Genomic DNA, 14,135 nt, shown 5'->3' with positions numbered 1-14,135 from the left:
CAATTGCTGTCTGTAATCCCTTTGTATATAGCTATCCAGCCTATTTTTGTGTTTGAATCTCGTGGCAGTCTGTCTCAGATACATCTGGCCACTCGGCACTGGAGAGCAGCTAGCACGTCCTCTTGCTGCGTAAGCTCCTGCTCCAGTTTTTTCCTAATACCATAAGATTTACCAATGCTCTCACCTCTAATAATGACCTTAAGGGCCTCCCAATCTATGCCCTGTGTCCGGGTTGTAGACCAGTTCACACTAAAATATCCATCTAGCGCCGCCTGTATATCTCCCTTAATTCAGGGTCCCTGAGTAGTTCAGGCCGTCAGCCTAGGTGTACAGGTCTCGCATTCTAATAACAATGGGGCATGATCTGATAGAAACCTCACCTGATAGGTAGCACGACGAACATCCAGTGTTCCGATGTTTGAAAGCAAAAATCTGTCCAATCTGCTATGCACCCCATGTGTGGGCATGTAAAAGGAATATACTGTGGCGGTGGGGTGTGGCTCCCTCCATATATCTACGAAGAGCAAGCTACTCATGACTTCACGAAGTTTGGCTGTCATATGTGGCTTAGTACCCAGTTTTGGTGGGCTCCTATCTAAAGTGCCATCCAGAACACAATTAAAGTCTCCTGCCCAAATGACGGGCATTCCCATGTAGGGTACTAGTTCTTGTTGCAGTGTTTTAAAGAACTCCACTCATCCGAGTTGGGGGCGTATTATATTCAGGATGCAGAGTTTGCGCCCATCCATCCCGTTCAGAAAGGCAGCATGATGTTCGAGTACCCATCTCCTGGCGTGGGGCAATCGGAAGGGGGGAGTATGGAGGTGACCACGTCCACTGCAACCAACCCGATTACAGGGCCTCGGCCACCTCCAGAGCTCCTCTGACCCCTACCCCAGCTCAGCACAATATCTCACCAGACTCTGGTATGCTCCATGGGGCCAAATGCCAAATTGGGTGTACTACGCTGCCACAACTGCATCGTTCTCCACATGGCTGTCCCTCCGCTGGGCACCCCTCGCCTTCACCGCACCTCTCACCGTGGTTCACTAGGCTGCACCATGTGGTCTTCCAGGCCCGGACCTTCATAGCCAGCACTGGTGCCATCGCATGGGGGGGGAGTTAGGAAGCAACAGACAAAACAGGTAACTTCCCTCACATCAGGTTTTCCCCAAAAGGCTCCTCCAAATCAGCACACCTCTTCCGGGTCCGGGCCTTAAACGTTGATGGCACAGGCCCCAACCACCATTGCGGCTGCCATCTTGGAGTCAGGCACTCATCCTGAGTGCAGCTCCGCTGCTTGTTTTCAGCGTTTTCACCCTTCACTCTGCCATCACCACAGTCCCCCACCTCTCATCCACTGGACCTCCGGGTCTGCGGAGCCTCGGGTGGCAGGATGGTGCAGGACTTAGAAGCCAGGGCCGGGAGCACTAGCCTAGTGTGTCCGGTTGGCCATATTGTTGGCCACTCCCCCCAGGAGGCCCATAAACGTAAGCACAAATCCGAAGACTGTGGTATGAAAAGTGCCCTAGAGAAACTGGAATACCAAATAAGACATCTCAGGTACAGAGTTACAGTTTGTGCTGCTACTGCTCAGGCTCCTACCTACCCCAGCCCCCAACCTGCAGATTCCTGAACTTCAAAAGTAAAGACAAAAAGGAGGAGGATTTGTTAGATGTTTTCCCTATGCCAACCGATGCCGCTGGGAGTGAAGTCGCTGATCAGCGCCTGCGGGACTGCTGGTGGACTAAGAACAAGGAGGTAACTGGCATGCAAGTGATGTAATGCATCTTAATGACAGCAAAGCAGCTAGCAGAGGGGTACAAGTGAACAAGCAAGAAGCAAGTTACCCTACTGTGGGTTGGTCCAGAGCGAGAGTGCACTCCTTCCCAGCTTCCCAGATGTACAAATAAGCATGAATGTAGCCCCTCATTCACTAGAGAACGTTTAAAACGTAAAGCAGACTGACTGGACAGGAGATACTTCTCCTCTCACTTTCTAGTGACCATGATTTTGAAAACCCCACCCCATCCGCTCCCAAAACCCTCCTACCATTGATAGCTTACCCCGCTACAATATCACTGGCCTGCTCTTAGAAGGCAATGTCACTGATTTCAATTAAAGCACTCACTATACCTTTCTGGCTTTAAATGCTGCCATAACCATCTAGGGAGTCATATCAGTAAATTAAATCACTTCAATTCTCAGATGTGCAAGGCACTCAAGGGCTCCCTCGGTACTCTAGTAAAACAGTGATCCATTTGCTAGATCAAGAACCACAAATGCCACAGAACACAGTTCGGTCCCAGGTAGAGTTACAGGCTGCTAAATGCCAACATTTTAAAAAAACTAGCAGGAATGCTGCCCAGTCAAACTGCCACTGCAAGCACATGTGTGGGTGGGGAGTGTGCTCCTGAGAACAGTCGCCTCCTTCGCAAAGCGTTCCACATGAGGCAGTGATATAATCTTCATATATGTTTGATTTTAGGTATCCTCATATATGTTCATTTGTCCAGGTGTACACTTTAAAATGTAAATTGACACATATCAATGTCGTTGAAGTATTTGATTTACTGAAATGTGATAATTAAGCTTGCTCAAATATATTGTTTAGGGTTTATTTTAGAACAGCTTGAGTGTTTGATTTCCTAGTCATTGTTCCTAAGCAATCAACAAGGATTCATAGAATTTCATATTTTTTTTCTCAGTATTGTCCCTAAATAGTTAACAATGTTTCACAGAATATAAGTAGGTGAAAGACTAAAAAGACTAGTTTTATTTAATGTTCAGTTTCAATATATTCAACAGTGTTCAGAAAAAGTATATTAACTGGAGCAAAGTATTAATAGATAGTGAGGACCGTTGATCTAGGGACACCATACTGAGGTTTGCACAGTAACTAAACAACTTTCCTTGTTGAAGGCTACAAAAAAGGCACATTAAGTCCCCAAGCAGGCTTATCTACCGGCCCAAGGGCAACATATTAGCTGATGGGTAGTTACGATAACAGTAACTGTCTCTGTACTGAGCATTGCCTCTGTGGTCTACGAGTGAAGACCATAAAGGAAACTTCAGTATACGCATTTTGGTACTCAGACAAGTTTAGTTGGAAGACAGAAGGGAGGGCTTAAGAAATCAAGTTAGAGAAATCCTAAATTACCATCATGTTATAGTATTTTCTATTGTTCTGCCTACTGACCGGTATAATTGCAACTATTTTATTTAATTTTATAATAACTACTATTCATTTTGCAGTTACTAGGATAGGTTTTTGATCTTTATTAATCTCAAAAACATATTCCCAGCTTCCTAATGTTCTTGGGTGTATCTTTTCATGATAAAAGAGGGTGTAGGTTCCACTAAGTATTCTCCAAGTCTCACAGGGCTGATCTTACCTAAAAAAAAAAACACCTTACTCATGTAATGGACAGTGGGTTGCACAGTCCATCAGGTTCTCTGTCTTATATTAGTACACAGCCTTAGTTGCATAGAGTCTAGATAACCTTTCATCTGGCTGTGTTCTGGAGAAGAATTCCAGAAAACATATCAGTTGATAAGTTCGAAACAGAAGGTTGATAAGCAGCTGACTGGCTGCTAAAGTCACATGTTTTATTTTATTAATTTCACTGGTTTTTCTATAAGCCGTTGATCATGTTCTGATAGTTTTATTTGGCTTTTGTGTTGTGTAATAAAGGAAATAAAGAACCCTTGCCTCTAAGTACTTGAAAGAATAATACATTTGGCAATATTAGCTAAAATATACAGTTTTAGTCCAACAATGTGGGTTTCTAAAGGGTAACGCACTCCTCAAGATGAAGAAAGACTGATCCATGCATCTAGCAAAGGGCATGCCCAGAGACAGGGTCAGGGACTGCTATGCTATAATATCAAAGTGGCACCTCAATGAAGAGGCCGAGCTAGGCAGAAAACTGTCTTATGTTGCCTGTATTTTTATAAAAGCAGGGAGTTTAGGATGGAATGCTTGCAATCAAGCTGGGCTAAGACTGATTTCCATGTGGCTGCTTCCTGTGTGAAGTGGTGGAGAGTGTAAAAAAAAAAGTTGCAGAACACAGTTCAAACGTTTTGCCTTGGCTGACAATTTTCCAAGTATTCCATCCATTGGAGCTCATTATTTTAATGTAATACACTCTGAATCAATGCACTCTTTTGGCTCCGAGAGATGATATGAAGCATTATGTAAATTCCTGCCCCATGCACCACTCCTTTCATTCCAACTCAACAGTTTCAACACAGGGGTGCTAATAACTACAAAAATGGTTTTAGTCCTACCAGACATTCTAAAAGAAGACACTGCTAGGAAAGGCATTGCAGATGTGTAGGAAGGACCCATAAAAACAATATTTATAATTCTTAGCTATACAAATTTAATAAACTAATTTGTTTTCCCTAGACAGCAAATTACCTGCAAGATAGGTCTGTTCCAAGAAGTAGTCCTGGTATTATGGTCAATATAATAGAATCGTCCTTTCTGATCTATCCTTTTTTCCCAACCTGGTGGTAAACCAGTTGTAGTAGGTAGTATCTGTGAACAAAAACACCCTGTTAAATATATTGTGATATCAAAGTCATATGCTAACAAATAACTTATTTTAAAAAATACATTTTGTGTTACATTTAGCTGGCAATTCAATATGGCAAAAGTTATAAAACGTTCTTCCAAATATATCTTCTCCAGTAGATTGAGCAGATATGCCACATTAAAAATCCAGTACCACTATCCCTCCGACAGTGTTTTAACTAGTATTATTGAATAAGTGGAGACATGAGTGGTTCTACTAAAGAACTTTAATTTGCTACTGACTGCACAACCACGTACAAGAGCATTGCCCACCAGTCACCAGAGGCATCAAACTTTATTAATCCAAGTAAATTATACCTAACCTAGGAAAGTATTAATCCTTTCCCTAGCCCTGAAGATAATATATACAAAGGTTCTTGCAAAATGAAATACTGACACTAGCTATCTTTAAAGTCAGAGTGATCACAAAATCAGAAAAAATAGACTCACCATTTCAGAATGTGAATCTCAATTAATTAGGTCAATCTGAGTGCCAAGCACTCGTGTGTGCTACCAATGCTTCAGTTCTCAGTTAGATTAGGAAGCATATGCTGAAAAAAACAATATATACTAATAGAAAAAGAAATGTGGATGCCAGGTGTTACTGGAATGGAAATAGTAAAATGCTGAACTTCTAGTAAAATACTAGTAACAACCATACTAGTATAAACCAGAACTTGTAATATGGCACCTGCGGACACATTCACTTTGCACTGAAGTTTGCTAGATGAATGCAGTTATCTGCTACATTGTTATACACTGACATTTTCTGTTAAAACGTGCTCAAGAACAGCTCAAACATGAATTACAGGCCCAGATACGCATTGAGGAGGATACCACAGAGGTCTCCAAGCTGGGTGGGGGGGAACTCACAGAAGGGAAAATGACGTCACACACTGATTCATAAACCTACAATACCTTCATGATACACACACAAAAAGAACTACAGGGTTTAAAACTGAGATGTGAAAAAGACATTGGTAAACTTGAAGACGACATATGCGCCGATGTTCTCAGGTTCCCCAGAGAGATAGCAATAAAGACGCTTTAGGTTTTTACAACTTAAAATACTACACAGGATATGCTATAGTAGAACCTTAGTACATCATTGGAGAGGGCACCAGAGGACAACTGCATGAGGGGATGTGGGCAAGGAGGCTATCATATAATATGGAGCTGCCCCAAAATCCCAGATTACTAGAGCACAGTGATGTGACAACTGACTGAGGTTACAGATGTCCCCCTGGAGATGGATGCCTTCTTGATGCACATGGGTACACGGGGAACCACAAATGTGACAAATTATAATTGAATATTGATTAATTTAGGCTTAAAGGCCAGAACTGGGGAAGCACAGAGACACCCCACATTCAAGATTGGAAGGAAGTGCTATGCCTTGGACTTGATGCTAGGTGTGAGATGAAATGGATGTCCCTTATGGGGGTCACAGTATTCCATGCACCTAGAGGTTCTGGTGGTTTGACAAAAAGATAGCCAGTTGGAAGTTTGTTGCTGTCACTGAAGGTTGGTGATTTATGCGGTAAGCTTTAATAAATACTCATCAAATTATCTTGGAGAATCACACCATTTACAATATATCACTAGCGACGAGGGCCTATTGGTTCATAACCAAAAAGAAGGATTGCCCACTAACTTCCAATATGTTACAGAACCTGGGTGTGAACCTCTACAAGGAAGATTCATGCTTCGGGTACTGGGATAATTGCATGATAATAGAAAAATGGATCTATAAAGACAGTGGAAGCCCTATAAAATTTTAAAATATATGGGGTGGGTGGAGAGAGAAGAGGGGAGAAGACATGTAACTGCTGCTCTGAATTACACGGGAATGATGATATATATGCTAGATCAAACTTGAGATTTTGGCCATCAAAAGTGTTCTTCCTCACCTGCTGTTCTGTAAATCTTCCAAATAAGATCCCCAACAACTTTAAACATGCACTATCACTAATTACTCTGAATCCACATGGAACTGTCAATAATGGTTGTTGATTTGCAGAGGTGTGGGTGGAAGCCTTTAAAGTTATTGAATATAGCATGAACAGGATGGTCTTATGCTACTTAGAACTGGAACCATGAATGGACCAGAGGGGTGACTGATTCTGCCATGATTTTTTTGACTTGCATGTGGATTCAGAGTGGATTTCACCTAATCTGCCAATAAGATAAGGAATTTATGATATTGAAGTGGAAGAGTGCAATTATTTTTAATCAAAGATATACCATTAGTGATTTTTACGCCCTGAAGAAAAAGGCAAAGGTCAGCAAAACACGTGTTGGCAACTTCAGTGTGTGTATGATTTCCAAACCCAAGTGTATTTATGTCTTTTTTGAGATACGGCATATGTTGTACTATGCATTTATGGATGATTTCTGTATCAATTGTTTTCATAACACATGTATGTATGTACTGGACAAAGATGTCATGAACCTGAGTACTATACTTTCACATATATTTTCTTACTACAAAAAATAGAGTTTGTTGTATTGGTGTATTATGTCAAATTCCGAATTTCCCAAAACCCTTTGTTTATTTTATGATTAACTTATAGGTCAGAAGGATAACTGTCATAGGTGGTGAGTGCGCAGGGACTATAGCTTGCATTATTAACTTTGTCCTGGATTGGACATGTGATGTAGAAATAGGAAACACATCCTATAGAAGATAGATACCTTCCAATGTATTACCAATGCACACTCAGCCAGAATGTTTGACTGCAGTGCTGTTTATTGCAATGGAAGATCAATAAAATATTGTTTTGTAATAAAAAAGGTGCTCAAGAGCCCTTTGCCTTATACCCCATTATTGGTAAAGGTAAACTTCAAAAACAAATACAAAAGCAAAGCAGGATGTGTAGGAATCATTCGGGCTTTAGTTCTGAAAAGTGCCATCTTCCAGATAAATGACACAGATGCCATGACATTCAACGACTTCCAGCGTCCTTGTCCCTCTTGACAATAACAAACACAATCAATCACTAAACACTTCTATGCATGCTACACTACAAACACTCATTAAAGGGGGCAAAATAATGATACTGGAAAGCTCACACACAATTCGGTGAAATGTTTCCATGCAAAGGAGGGAAGAATATCCACTTCAATAAAGCCATAACCCACAGCACTCGGGTCCAAGTTTTCTCTATACTTCACTTCCCAAAAGCGCTATTTATACAACTATATATCATCAATAACTATCTTACAATCTGATAAGCATGAAGCTTGTTACTTCATTTCATAATATAGCAACACAATGCTTGTGTGTGCGATCTCACACAACTCCTGTTGAGTAATACCTCCTCCCCTCTCAAATGTAAACCATGATCTAGAACCTTATTGGCCTTTGCGCTAAAACAACACCTTCTGTTATTTAACAAATGTACAACACTCCTACATTATCTTGAACACAATTAGGAGTTATATTTTGATTACTTCTTGGAATTTAACTGCTTCTACATTTTCAGACTTTCTTCACATGCAAATGTGTAATTTACTAAAGACCAGTAGAAAAACATTATTTACCTTTGGTAATCTTTCTTGTGGATACCCAATATATCTGCAGACTCCACACTAGATCCAAATAAGTTTCATAGCTCCTCAATCGTACTAGCTCCATTTAACAAAAGAAGTGGCATCACATTGACATCACTGAATCTTAATGTACACATCTGTGAACACCAACGTCTGCTCTTCTCTACTTTTTATTGTGATTTGCAAGAGTACCCACCACATACATCATTAGGAAATGTAAGTAAATCTTCTGATAGATACTTGTGACCGCAGAATCCTCACCTGTTGAATAGATAACCAAGAAATCTTTTTGCACAGAATGTACGAAATTACCATCTCTTTTCACCTCAGAAACCAGGCAATAATACTTGGAGAAGGTGTGAAGAGAAGCTCATGTCATAACAGATGTCAGCAACAGAGTCACCCCAAGCCATGGTAGAGGTAGAAGCCTTCTACCTTGGTGGAACAGCCTCGTAGACCTTCTGGTGTTCTTTATTTGCTAGGACACAGCCGATCTCCATGTAAAATATTATCCAACTGGCAAAGCTTTGCCTTTCTTACAGTCAGTGTTAGACCTGGCATCTTTGGCGTGGTTTCCTTTGTCTTTTTGCCTCTGCTTCCTGCATTGTTGACTGCATGCTGGATTTAGTTTTTGTGTTGTGCTAAAATGCAAGTGCTCTCTATTAAGTTGTGATTATGATTGGCTATCCCAGATTGGCATATTTGATTTACTAGTAAGTCCCTAGTAAACTGCACTAGAGGTGCCCAGGGCCTGTAAATAAAAATGCTACTAGTGGGCCTGCAGCACTGGTTGTGCCACCCACATGAGTAGCACTATAAACATGTCTCAGACCTAACACTGCAGTGTCTTTGTGGGCAGTTTAGAACAGCCTGTTTGACCTGGCTAGTGCACCCACTTACCAGCCCTAAACCTTTCCTTTTACTACATAAAACCCCTAGGTTAAGCCCAAGGCACTCCCATGGGCAGAGTGCAGTGTATTTAAAAGGTAGGACATGTACTGGTGTGTTTTACATGTCCTGGTAGTGAAATACTGCCAAATTCAGTTTTTACTATTGCAAGGCTTAACTCTCCCACAGTTTAACATGGGGGAATTCCCCCAGGCAGACCAGGTAGCGATATGGAGTTTGGGGTCTCTGAACTCAATTTAAAAATACATCTTTTGATAAAGTCTGTTTTTAAATTGTGAGTTTGAAAATGCTGCTTTTAGAAAGCGGGTATTTTCTTGCTTAACCATTCTGTGCCTCTGCTTGGCTGCTGAATCCACGCCTGGGTCAGACTGACAGTTGGTCAGTTTGTGAATTCACTCTAGACAGTAACACAAAGGGAGCCGAGGTGTGTCCTGCATATCCTGATGGGTCTTCCTGTGCTAGAGTGGGAGAGGGGAGACGACACCTGCAGGCTGTACCTGACCTCACACAATGCAGTCTCCAACTCCCTAGGGTGTGACTGGGGCAGGGCAATGAACAGGCATGTGCACTACAAAGACTTTCCTTTGAAGTTTGCCTACTTCAAAGGCAGAAATGAGTATAAGAATTGGACTTCTGACCCCACAATTTTAGATCACTTCTGGATCAAGAGGAACCTCTGCCTAGGAAAAGAGCTGAAGAGCTGTGAGGAGGCCCCTTTCCTGTGTGCGCTTTGCTGGGTTGGCCTGCAGTTGCTGCTTCTACCTTAGAGAGGACAAAGACTGGACTGTGCTGTGTATCCTGCTTGTGATGTTTCTTTAAGGGCCTGGACTGGGCTTGCCATGTGTTAAGAAGTCTCAGGACATCAAAGACTTAATCTGCCAGCCTTGGGCTCTCGTGCTGAGACCTCTGACTTGCAAGTGGTGCCACTCCAGTCCCTGGAACCTTGGAAGGAGGAGATGCTAAAACCGGAGTGAAATTTCACGCACGGAGCTGAGATGCAGAAAACTTGACACAGCACCCACGCTGCGGATGTGAAATGGTAAGGGATTCACACAGCTAGGATGACCCCTGCTCACACCCTTGGTAGCCTGGCACAAGCAGTCAGGCTTATCTCAGAGGCTACGTGTAAAGTATTTGTACACACACACACACACACACAGTAAACGCACTACAAAAGGACTTCAAACCAGTGTATAAAAATAGCTAACATTTACCTGAGTAAAGCAAGACCAAAATGACAAAAATCCAACACACACAAGCAAAGATACACATTTTCAAAGATGAAATCTTAGTATAGTGCTTAGTAGCAAAATAGCTCCAATCTGGGGCTATCACGACGGCTTGACGAAGTCGTTCCCAACAGTCCAATGCCACTCGTGAAGGAGTGCGCGCTGGTCATGGAGTTGCATGGACACCAGGTACAGTACCTTAGAAAACGAGGAAACAAAGACGTTGCGTGGAGTCGGGGAGGTGATGCGTCGCTGGAGCCAGTGTGGCGTTGGTTCCTTACTGCTACCGGGGAGGTGAAGCGTCAATTCCTTATTGGTAGGCGGGGAGATGAGGTGTTGGTTCCTTACGGTTGCAGGGAGGGAATGCGGTGTCGGTGGCAAGGCGTCGGATCCTTATGACAAGGCGAGGTCGATTAATCCAGCAGGTCAAGACACAAGGCGTCGACTTTGTGGTGTCAAGATCACAGGTGCTGGGGCAGAGTCGGAGCGGGGTGTCACGCCCGTCAGGACTCACGCTGTGTTGGGACTAGAGGAGCTGCAGAGGCATCTGGCCAGCAGCCTCAGTCACGGTCATTGCAAGCAGCAGGGATCACTACTGGTGCGGCAGCAGCTTGGAGTAGCACAGCGGCACCTGTTCTGAAGTCGCTCTGGAGTTCATGTGCTTGTTTCTTCTTGGTTAAACCAGAACTCTCTCCCAAGAGCCCAGGAACTGGATTTGGCTGCACTTGGCACTGGCAGATGAAGTTGTTGATGTTTCTGAGACCTAACAGTAGGCAAGCTCAGTCCAAGCCCTTGGACAACCTTTAAAAGCAGGATGTAGAAAGCAAAGTCCAGTCCTTTCACTCCCAGGACAGAAGGAGCAACTAGCAGACCAGTATAGCAAAGCAACAGGCAGAGTGGCAGTCACCCCTACAGCATCTAGCTCTTCTTCCAGAAGGATTCTAACTTTGTCAGGTCAGAGGTCCAGTAGTTATACCCATTTTTGCCTTTCAAGTAGGCAAACTTCAAAGACAAGACTTTGTAGTGCCTTTCCTGCCATGGCCCCAGACACACTCCAGGGGGTTGGATAATGCTTTGTGTAGGGACAAGTACAGTCCTATTCAATGTCAGCTTCTCCCTCCACTCTAGCTCAAAAGAGCCATTAGAATATGAGGTTACACCTCACCTCCCTTTGTGTGACTGCCTAGAGTGAATTCACAAACAGCCTAACTGTCATCCTGACACAGACATGTATTCCACAGTCAGGCAGAGGCACAGAATGGTTAAGGAAGAAAATGGTGAGTTCAGAGACCCCAAGCTCCTTATCTCTATCTGCTCCCAATGGGAAATTACACTTCAGATATTTCAAGACAATCCCATATTACCATATGGGAGAGATAGTCCTTGCAATAATGAAAATCGAAATTAGCAGTATTTCACTATCAGGATATGCAAAACACACTAGTACATGTCCTAACTTAAATACACTGCACCCTGCCCAGGGGGCTGCCTTGGGCCTACTTCAGGGGTGACTTATATGTAATAAAAGGGAAAGTTTGGGCCTGGCAACTGCCAGGTCGAAATGGCAGTTTGAAACTGCTGACACAGGCACTGCAGTGGCAGATCTGAGACATGTTCACAGGGCTACTCATGTGGGTGGCGCAATTAGTGCTGCAGGGCCACTAATAGCATTGGTTTAAAGGCCCTAGGCACACATGGTGCACTATATTAGAGGCTTACAAGTAAATCAAATATGCCAATCATGGATAAATCAATCACCAATACCATTTAGACAGAGGGAACTTGCACTTTAGCACTGATCAACAGTGGTAATGTGCCCAGATTCCTAAAGTCAGCAAAAATCAAATTCAGCACGGGATCAAAAACAGGAGGTCAGAGTCAAAACGTCTGGGGACAACCCTGCAAAAAGGGCTATTTCTAACAATGAGCCACTGAGATAGAGTTATGTGCTGCACTTGCAGACAAAGAGCTGGTCATCCAACCAGAAATCCTTGCTGCAGTCCAGGTAATAATTAACTGCCTGCCAAGGATCGAACCAATGCAACTGCTCCCCTTTTTCGTAGGATGAAGTAGAGTATAGAAGGTTGGAGGGATGATGGATCGGGCAAGAAAGAAATAAGTGACAACCTTAGGAAAGAAAGCAGCCCTGGTTCGCAACACCAACATATCTAGAAAGAAGGTGTTGAAAGAGGGACAAAAGCTAAGGGCCAGCAACTCACTGACAAAAAACACAGAGGGTCAACATACAAAGAGTACAACTGTGAAGGGACTCAAATGGAATCCCATCAAAAAGTTAAGAACCAGAATTAAGTTTCGTTAAGGAACCAGAAAGGGTGATGGAGGAAAGATTGGTCAAGCCCTTAAGAAAACACGACAACAGAAAACAGCATTGACTTCAGTGTCCTTACTTTTGATCTTCTGCATACTGAATTCTCCATACCTTTGGCTACATTCACAGTTTCTTTCAATGTAAGGTTAACACAAACCTAAAGACATTCCTGCACCCTCCTATGTTTACAATCAATAAGAATTGGATCCCTCAAAACGTTTTCATAGCTTATTATGTTCAAAATCACATTGTAAGGTCAAAGACCTCACATCTGCTAAATACTCTTCAAAGGTTTCAGTCTCATTTTGTGCCAATAAATAAGATGTATAGCATTCCATTAGTACATTCACACATTTGCAAAATCTCAAACTAAGCTGTATGACAGTATATTCAAATGAATCCATCCCAGTTGAGATATCGGATTCTAGTTTTGGAAGATATTTGAATTTTTTAAGCCCTGCACCCTCGAAAAAATGTGTTAACAAAGCCAATTTGCAAGTGGATCACACTTATCCACTCCAAGAATTTCCACATAAGCTAGAAATCTTCCCACGACATAGCAAATTCACGAGGACGTTAAAGAAATGTTTAAATAGAGCACTAAACATTATGGCAAACTACAATTAATAACAATTAATATTAAACAATATCAGTCAGATTGAAGTATCACTGGGCATGCAATAAACAAGAACTAACACCTCAATATAAGAGAAAATTCTACTGAACAGCCAAAATAGGGTGTGAATCTTTTCTTCTCCTGTTGGTGTGGCTGTCACTGTAAGCAGGCGATCTATCGCAATTTTATTTAACACTGTTGGTGCGCCCTTCATCATAAGCAAGCAATCGTCTTATAAATCACAATTGTATTTAATCAAGCAAATGTAAATGAACTTGAAAACAACTTCCAAAATGTCTGCCAGGTAACAGTTCTACATTTCCTTTAAAGGAATTTGCTCTTGTTTTCCTGATCCTGCTCAATCATCCAAAATGGATGCCACACACAGAGAACTGTGTGCTTTTTAAGGGAAGTTGCCCTTGTTTTCTTCCTTCTGTCCAACCATCCAAAACAGCTGCCGGGTTCTCTCAATTTTCCAAAGTAAACAGAAGTAATACTTCCCGTTCTAGCGTCAGAAACATTGGCAGCATCAAGAGTCCATTTCAAATGACTCACAACAGTATAGGAGCACAGAAAAGTTTCCCAGAGTGATAGCACTGATCCTTAAACCACCAACAGAGGCGAAAGAGCAGCCTGGTTGTGATCAACACATGATGTAGCATCCAGGAGTTCAAAGATCTTCTCCCTGAGCTCATCACCAGTATGACAAAGGTGCCAAGCCTCCCTTGACAGGAATCTACTTTATAGCACATTTCAGTGATAACAAACAAGCAGTAGCAAACAGACACTGCTGCAGCTGAATAACTGCTTCTCCAACCATCTCATCCAGAAACTCTCCATAACCACGTTCCAGCATTACATCTTATAATTCTACTCCAAACCACAAAAGAATATATAGATGCTTACACCTGAAATGCTACA

The 14,135-nt window shown here is 42.4% G+C and overlaps 1 protein-coding gene across 1 annotated transcript in view; it reads right to left on the bottom strand.

The window, feature by feature from the left end:
• NEDD4 (NEDD4 E3 ubiquitin protein ligase) overlaps positions 1-14,135 on the bottom strand; it is a 1,239,834-nt gene that overhangs the window by 700,087 nt on the left and 525,612 nt on the right. The window contains exon 13 of the mRNA XM_069222425.1: positions 4,424-4,543. Within this exon, the coding sequence (XP_069078526.1) occupies positions 4,424-4,543 (120 nt within the window). The remainder of the gene's footprint in view (positions 1-4,423; positions 4,544-14,135) is intronic.

This window comes from Pleurodeles waltl, chromosome 3_1 (assembly GCF_031143425.1).
Source record: "Pleurodeles waltl isolate 20211129_DDA chromosome 3_1, aPleWal1.hap1.20221129, whole genome shotgun sequence".
In the NCBI taxonomy this organism is placed as follows: Eukaryota; Metazoa; Chordata; class Amphibia; order Caudata; family Salamandridae; genus Pleurodeles; species Pleurodeles waltl.
This window is presented reverse-complemented; position numbering and strand designations above follow the sequence as displayed.